General features: G+C 43.8%; 1 protein-coding gene across 1 annotated transcript; it reads right to left on the bottom strand.

Annotated features, from left to right (window-relative positions):
- Positions 1-4,583: 4,583 nt before the first annotated feature.
- Positions 4,584-7,822, bottom strand: pomca (proopiomelanocortin a; the record flags this gene model as incomplete). Its single annotated transcript, XM_084051469.1, has 4 exons — positions 4,584-4,899; positions 5,701-5,780; positions 6,637-6,894; positions 7,709-7,822. 4 exons carry the CDS (start codon positions 7,820-7,822, stop codon positions 4,584-4,586), a joined length of 768 nt encoding a protein of 255 aa, XP_083907595.1.
- Between the last annotated feature and the right edge of the window lie 1,355 nt (positions 7,823-9,177).

Genomic DNA, 9,177 nt, shown 5'->3' with positions numbered 1-9,177 from the left:
ACAAGTGGAGGCACGCATTGCTGCTTGTCTGGCTGACATCTCGGAGTGGATGTCGACGAACCACCTGAAGCTCAACCTGGACAAGACCGAGCTGATGTTCATCCCAGGGAAGGGCTGTCCTCACCGAGACATGGCCATCACCATTGAGAACGCTGTGGTGACGTCAACTCGGACTGCGAAGAATCTGGGTGTGACCCTGGACGATTAACTGTCGTTCTCGGCTAACATCGCATCGGTGACACGGTCCTGCAGATTCCTCCTCTACAACATCAGGAGAATTCGCCCCTTCCTCACGGAGAAGGCAGCCCAGGTGCTCATCCAGGCTCTGGTCATCTCCCGCCTGGACTACTGCAACTCCCTCCTGGCTGGTGCTCCGGCATCTGCCATCAGACCTCTGGAGCTTGTTCAGAAAGCTGCGGCTCGTCTGGTGTTCAACCGCCCCAAGTTCTCTCACACAACTATCCTTCTCCGTTCTCTGCACTGGCTCCCCGTAGCGGCTCGCATTCAGTTTAAAACCCTGGTGCTAGCCTATAGGGCAGTGAAAGTAACAGCTCCTTCTTACCTCCGGGTTTTGGTCAATGCCCACACCCCTGCCCGACCACTCCGGTCTGCCACCTCGGGGCGACTGACTCCCTCCCCACTCAACGGTCCTTCTGGTCGATCGACACGGTCACGACTTTTTTTCTGTTCTGGCCCCACAGTGGTGGAATGAACTTCCCACTGATGTCAGGACAGCAGAGTCACTGCCCATCTTTCGCCGCAGGCTGAAAACCCACCTCTTCAGGAAACACTACCCTTCCTCTTTGCCTAGCCTACTTGTTGTTAACTAGTTGTAGGAACTATTGTTGTATTGTTGTATTGGATCTATTAGCTCGTGCTCATTTGATTTGGCTATTTTATCTCATGTGTTTATGAAAGTAGATAGCTGATATATTGCACTTTTACCTTAGCGCTAGGTATACTCTTGGTTGCTTGTTTTTACAGGAAATGCACTTAAGACCTCTGGTGATTAGTAGTTTTGTTCCCTACCTATGTTGAATACACTTATTGTAAGTCGCTTTGGATAAAAGCGTCTGCTAAATGACTGTAATGTAATGTAATAATGTAATGTAATGTTCAATATTTAGATGTTTTAATTTAGAGTTTTACTAACGTGAGAACAATGGCTTCCATGATATGTTAACTTTCCAGGAATAAAAAGCCTGTAGTTTCTATTAGCTTGTATTCCCCATCGATGATGTCACTGGTAGACGGGTTTCTGAACTGCCCACAGCCCTCCTCCGAGACACAAACTGAGTAGACAAACATGGTGCCATGTTATCATGAGCATTAGTGAGGACCAATTATAAGAAGACAGGTTGAACATGGGTGAAGTCGTCCTTTAAGCTACTTATAAAGCGGGTCATGTTTGCATGTTTGGAACTGCTGAAATCAATAATATATCAGTAAGGTGGGGGCTGCATGTGGCCCCCGGGCCGCCAGTTGCCCATGTATGTTCTGAATGAATGAGAGCTGACTGTTCAGGACAACACCAAGGCTCTTTGCCGTTGGAACAGAAACCACCAGGGAGTTGTCTATAGAAACAGTTAGATCCTGCATGGAGCAGGACTTAGCTGAGAAGAAGAGAAGCTCAGTCTGGTCTGGGTTCAGCTTGAGGTGGTGAGAAGACAAGACATCCACTGTGAGATGTCAGCCTGTCATGCAGCGATGCTCTCTTCAACCTGAGTCGCAGGGGCGTGGGGGGGTGGAGAGAGAGAGTATTTACCAGTGGTGTAAAGTAACTAAGTACATGTACTCAAGTACTGCACTTAAGTACAATTTTAAGGTATTTTTACTTTACTGGAGTATGTAAAATCTTCAGTACTTTAACTTCTACTCCACTACATCTCAGAGGAAAATATTATACTTTTACTCCACTACAATTATTTGACAAGTTTAGTTACTAGTTACTTTGTCGATTTGAATTATTATTACAAAACATACATTAACCACTTCAGTCCTATTTAAACTTTGGCTATTTGAAAATAGCAGATCTACAAGCTCTCAACTGGTCGCAATGCGACGCGTTGTGAGCTTGTAGATCTGCTATTTTCAAAAGATTTGTATATATTATCCTTTAACTAAATGTCCATGTCATTACGGTTCTCAGAGAGCGTCCATACTCACTCAGAAACGTGTTGAAATGTCTCACACACTCTCTTCTCCTCCAGGCTGTGTGTTAGTTGACCAGACACAGTCCATCCTGTACTTATTAATCTATCTCTCTCTCTCACACTCACACACACACACACACACACACACACACACACACACACACACACACACACACACACACACACACACACACACACACACACACACACACACACACACACACACACACGCTGATATATACACACTGATATTAATCCCCAGGTCTTTAACTTGGTGACATTTATCAGATTATTGTATTTATAAACATCTCTGTTTTCACCTGTTTCTCTCTCTTACTTCCTCCTTTTTTTAGTCCCACCCCCTGTCAGAACCTGGTATGTTGACTAGGGTTGATTGACACCTGGATAACCAATGACATTGCTTCCATGAGCTTGGTATAAATGTATTATATATCTAAACCAGTAGCTGCATGTCTGCTGCCCCCTAGTGGACGTGGTGCTTTAGACAACTGGTTAGTGCAGCTGCCAGTGAAAAGACAAACCTGGGTTCAAATCCCCATCTGAACACTTGTCTTTCAAAATACATTTCAAATATAAAAACGTGTCAAATCTAAAGCAGCTTATTTGTTTCAAGGCTCATGATTAGTCTTTCGCCCCTATACCCAGGTCGGACGACCGATTTGCACGTCAGGACCGCTGCGGGCCTCCACCAGAGTTTCCTCTGGCTTCGCCCTGCCCAGGCATAGTTCACCAACTTTAATCTGAAATACAATTTTATACAATATAGAGGGGGTCCCTGCTTCATCTCTCTCTCAGCTAGGGGGTCCTTGGCCTGAAAACGTTGAATACCCCTGGTTTATACTTAATCTGATCTCTTGTGTGCTCTTCTGTGAAAGGTACAAGAAGCCTACAAACCTGGAAAAACTCAAAGTAAAAAACAAAGACAAAGTTGTGCTTGTGGTGATGCAGACTATGTAGGGAGAGTCACTCCAACTTCAGGTTCTTCCTACATAGTCCATATACAGTATAATCTATTGTTGAACTGTATCCTTCAATCCTTCCTTGTTAGTGGTATCTTTTTTGTTAAAACAAAAAACTTTGTTTCTATTCTTTTAAAAGAGTGTTCAGTAACAGGGTGTCTCCGTCTATCCAGCTCTTTAGGAAACAGTAAATATGTTGCCAATTTACTCCAATCATGAGAGAGTACCCATTTTATGGATCAGACAGACAGACAGACCGATGCAGACAGACAGACGCAGACAGACAGACAGACAGACAGACAGAGATGCCTTCATGTTATTCATTTATTTCCTTCAGATTTATTTTATTTCACATGAAATGTATTTGACAGTTATGTACAGGTGTAGAACACACATCGGCCAGTAGGGGTCATCAGCACTCTTCATTATCAACACTCTCGGAGCCTTTCTTTGCCAATCACAGCCCACCAAAACGACACCTGCTAAAAACAAAAACTCAAAACAAAACAAACAGCCAATCGCGTGACAGCGTGGCTAGCTTACACCGCTGGCTGAATCTCATAGATTTATACCGAAGACGACGGGAAAAAGGAAGGAAGACGCCCAAAGGTGGCTTGAACTTCCTGTCCCGCCCCTTTGGGAGACGTTCACAGATACTATTGGCTCGAAGTCAGCGAATGGGGAGGGGAGATTAGGGGACGGGGTGGCGGCCATTTTGGAGGGAACCACCGTTAGGTGACTTTTTTTCCTTCGTACTAGTGGTGAAGCGTGGGATTGGCTAACTTGATAAATTAAGGATGTTTGGATTGATATCTTGATAAATGAATGATCTTTGTTTAAACGTGTTGGTGTGCTGGTGTCACGTGACCTTCCCCCCCCAAAATAGCAGATGTACAAGCTCACAACGCGTTGCGAGCTTGTACATCTGGCTGCTATTTTGGCTATTTCAGTATAGTATAGTGCAAGGGTCTTCAACGTTTTCAGGCCAAGGACCCCCTAACTGAGAGACAGATGAAGCAGGGACCCCTTTATATTGCATACAATTGTTTTTTCAGATTATACTTTTTTTTTGTTTACTTGGTCTGCTCTTTTTTCCCTCTACACCTTTACCTCTTTGCCAAAAAATAGCCGATCTACAAGCTCACAACGCCTCGCAGCGCGAGGCGTTGTGAGCTTGTAGATCTGCTATTTTTGGCTAAAGTTCTACTCAGAAAAGGGATGCTATAGGGTTTAAGTGGTTATGGTAAAACAAAAAATCATAACACACAAAGATTTGGTGGACCCCTTGTAGTAACTCTGAGGACCCCCTAGGGGTCCCGGACCCCCTGTTGAAGACCCCTGGTATAGTGTAATCAGGCGTTTCTTCGTCTATCACTCTCTCTCTCTCCCGCTCCCTCTCTCTCCCCCTCTCTCTCTCTCTCTCCCTCTCTCTCTCTCTCTCTCTCTCTCTCTACTCCTGTCCAGCGACAGCGTCCTTGTTGATGACATTCTTGAACAGGGTGAGGAGGGGCTTCTGGCCGTGGCTCCTCTCGTCCCAGGACTTCATGAAGCCGCCGTAGCGCTTGGTGGCGGGCGGGCCGCTCCAACGGAAGTGACTCATCTTGTAGGAGCCGTCCCTCCTCTTCTCTGCCGGACCCCCGGGACCCCCGGCGGCGTTGGGGTTGTTACTACTACTACTGCTGCTGGCCCCCCCGGCCTCTTGCCTCAGGACCCCTCCCTCCTCTTCTTCCTGCAGCACCTCGTTGCCCAACTCACGCCTCATCTCACTGCATGAGAGAGAGAGAGAGAGAGAGAGAGAGAGAGAGAGAGAGAGAGAGAGAGAGAGAGAGAGAGAGAGAGAGAGAGAGAGAGAGAGAGAGAGAGAGAGACAGAGACAGAGACAGAGAGAGAGAGAGAGAGAGAGAGAGAGAGACAGAGAGAGAGAGAGAGAGAGAGAGAGAGAGAGAGACAGAGACAGAGACAGAGACAGAGACAGAGAGAGACAGAGACAGAGACAGAGACAGAGACAGAGACAGAGAGAGAGAGAGAGAGAGAGACACAGAGAGAGACAGAGAGAGAGAGAGAGAGAGAGAGAGAGAGAGAGAGAGAGAGAGGTTGTCATTGTTAAGGTATAGGTCAGTGGTTCTCAACCTGTGGGGCTGGACCCCCAGGGGGGTCGCCACATGATTGTGGGGGGGTCCCCAGATGACAGTAAAGTGACAATTTAAGGACTTTTAAGACCTTTTTAATACAAAATAAAATAAATGATCAAAAGTAATCAACAAACTATAGGCTACTATATAAACTGGTCAAACATTGGCCAAATTGTCAAATAATATAAGAAAGTGGCGGCATTTTTTAATAGCTGAGGCGAGGCGTTGTGAGCTTGCTGTTATGGCGAAAACACCAAAATACAGCGAGAGGGCACCACACTAATTCAGTCGCTGATAACTGCTGTGATACCCCCCCCCCACACACACACACACACACACACACACACACACACACACACCAGATTAAAAACCTAATTAAAACTAAACTTTAATTGAAAATATGAAGTCAAAATGAAAAGAAAAAACTCTACTAACCTGGGGAGGAAGCTCAACTCATCAGAGCTGTCAGCAGGTGCCTCCAGGGCGGCGCCATTCCCCCCCGCTGACGTGTAGACCTGTGTAGATCAATGAGGAAGATGTAATCACATGTTTTACTTAAGTAAAGGTAGCAATAATACCACCATGTAGAAATACTCTGTTACTTTAGAAATACCCCCCTATGTGATAGACGACGACGATGGCTGTTCGTCATCCAGTCTAAAGACAATAGAACTAGAGCTCTCCGTTAGTTTTTTATACCGTGTGAAAAAACGTGTTCTTCCCTGTTCTCGCCTAAAATGCCTAAAAAAGGCCTTTCCGAGAACCGGAAACGGAATCTGTGTCATGAATCCGGAACCCGGTGAGTCTGAACTAAACAGAAAGCGAAACCGATGATGACAAATTCACAGAACACTGATGAGATCACAGATGAAACAATGAAAATTTCAAAAGAACGCATATATGCGATCTTTTGAATTGCGGCAATCAAGCGATGGATTTGAAAGAACGCATCTTGGCAATAAATGTGTCAAGTCATTGGTTCTCAAAGTGGGGTCCGGGGACCCCCAGGGGTACTTGAGGGTGTTCCAGGGGGTACCCAGAAAAATGTGTAAATATAGCATCAGAATAATTATGACCTTTTATACTTTGGCTATTCAAAAATAGCAGATCTACAAGCTCATAGCGCGGCACCGAGTGCCGCGCTATGAGCTTGTAGATCTGCTATTTTTGAAAAATCTTGAAAATTTGTGCAAATCTTTGAATATATATTTTTTTAAGCGAACATTTGTAACTCACATCTTTGCTTCTGGGGGGTCCCTGGAACAAATATTCTTAGATGGGGGTCCGCGGCCAAATACATATCATTTTGGGGGTCCTTGGCATGAAAAAGTTTGAGAACCACTGTGTTTAAGTCACTTTCTATCTCTCTACCTTGATGGGTCTGCGCTTGCGGCCCACCGGTTTGCCCCAGCGGAAGTGCTCCATGGAGTAGGAGCGGCGCGCCGGGACTCGAACCGCCTCGCTCTGTTGGGGGTCCGAGGGAGACGAGGTGAGGAGGAGAGAGGAGGGGTCCGCGGGCTCCGAGGAAGAGGAGGAGGTTAATGAGGGGGTCTGGAGGAGGTGGGCCTCGCCGGGGAAGATGGGAGACTCCTCTGTGAGGAGGTCAGAGTGGCAGAGATGGAGACAGTCCTGAGAGGAGAGGAGAGGAGAGGAGAGGAGAAAAAAGCAGATTTAATTCATTTAAAACATACATGGGCAACTGGCAGCCCGGGGGCCACATGCGGCCCCCACCTTCACTTAATGCGGCCCGCAGGTTAATATCGGAATACTGATATGTTATTGATTTCAGCTGTTACAATTGCAAACATGACCCGCTTTAATTACTACTACTATATTAGTAGTTTAATGACTACTATTAGTAGCTTAATGACTATTATTAAAATTCTATTGTCTTTTTTATGTCCAATGCATTTGTATTTAAGTTCATAAAGTTAACATAAGTATAACTAAATGCATTTGAAATTAAATAAAAATGTTACTTTTCAGGATTTCAATTCAAAAATAGCAAAAAATAAATCTGAATTCAAATTAAAAAATAGCAAAAAATAGCAGATCTACAAGCTCAAAACGCGTTTTGAGCTTGTAGATCTGCTATTTTTTGCTATTTTTGTTTGACAGGCCTGACAGTATACCGGTATGCAATGTGGCCCCCTGGAGTGAGTGTGGAAATATAGTGGCCCTCTCCATCATCAAAGTTGCCCACCCCTGATTTAAAACCTACAAAACCATGCATTGCAATTGTGTGCACATGAATGTATGTGTGCATGTGTGGTCACTTGCACGTGCTTGCGTATGTGTGTGTGTGTGTGTGTGTGTGTGTGTGTGTGTGTGTGTGTGTGTGTGTGTGTGTGTGTGTGTGTGTGTGTGTGTGTGTGTGTGTGTGTGTGTGTGTGTGTGTGTGTGCGTGCGTGCGTGCGTGCGTGCGTGCGTGCGTGTGTCTTACCAGCATATTGCTCTCAGAGCTCAGGTCTTGACAGGAAGGATGCTCCCAACATTGACTGGCAGCGCCTCTGGCCACGCCCACCACAGCCACAACCAATAACCACGCAGGACACATGTTCTGTCTGCCAATCACAAAAAGGAACACAGCTCACAGTTAATGCATTATGGCTGTTATGATGTCATGTCTGTCATCGGTGACCTTTAGTGGTTGCTCTGGGACGGTGCAGACAAACATTGGTGGAGGAATTACACCGACTTTGTTTTCCTTTTTCAGAGGAAAAGGCAGACATGTGTAGCTGCTATAAAAAGCTACAGAAAGCTACACATAAGTTGATCTGGCTTCAACTTCAGCTATAAAGATAAAGATTATGCTTTCTTTGCATCCTTTGTATCTGCCACGGTGTGAACGCAGCATCAAACTTTTGTTTTTGCGGACCCCCCATCTGAAAAACATGTTGTGCCAGAGACCCCCGGAAAAGAAGATCTGCGTAAAAAGACATTAAAGATGTAATTGAAAATGTGAAAACATATCTTAGGTTTTTGGCATAACTTATAATATAACTCACTACATTTAACTATATTCAAAAATAAATGTTGCATAAAATATGAACAATACTGCCGTCTTTACTTCTAGTTAACTGAATTAGATTTAAAAGGCAAAAAGTGCTGTATTATCTTGAAGCTACTGGGAAAGAGGCCTTATGAACTTATAAGAAATGCATATCAATCTGTCATTTTATATCTATTCTGAAATGTCTTTCTATTGGTTAAACTGAGTCTCAGCATTCAGACTAAACTCACTCTTAGAAACAAATATAAATAAATGCATTGATCGGGTTTCTATTCATTATTTCACAGAAGCATTTGCTTCTGTTCTGAGTTAAAGGTAGGGTGAAAGATGTTTGTTTTGGTTAAACAATGTTTTTTGTTAAAGTTAAAGCTCTATATTGTGATAGTAATCATTACTATAGAGTGTGTTCAGTAACAGTGTTAAATATATATATATTGTGATAGTAATCATTACTATAGTGTTTGTTCAGTAACAGTGTTGAATAGATCTATATTGTGATAGTAATCATTGTTATAGTGTTTGTTCAGTAACATTGTTGAATAGATCTATATTGTGATAGTAATCATGTAACTTTGGTGTCCGTCTCTCCAGATCTTTAATAAACACAGCATTTCCATTTTCAGTTGGGTTCAAAATTTCATCCAAGCAGGAGAAAAGATTCAGTTTCATAGTGTTCCCATTCCAATATTTTCTTCTCATTTTCTGTTTTTGTTTCAATTTCACTTGTTTGCCCTCAACCCTGCATGAGTTCTCTTTACCGATTGGATAAAGTTGGTAATGAATTTCTGTTCATTAAAGAGCTGGATAGACCCCCGTTACTGAACAAACACTAGAAATGATCACTTATCTAAACATAGAATATCACTTACACTTGTACTTCTAAATTAACCTTGTACTAA

The sequence above is a fragment of the Gymnoscopelus microlampas genome (assembly GCF_963454915.1).
Source record: "Gymnoscopelus microlampas genome assembly, chromosome: 24".
Classification (NCBI taxonomy): Eukaryota; Metazoa; Chordata; class Actinopteri; order Myctophiformes; family Myctophidae; genus Gymnoscopelus; species Gymnoscopelus microlampas.
Note: the sequence above shows the minus strand (reverse complement) of the source record. Positions and strands in the feature narration are given on the sequence as shown.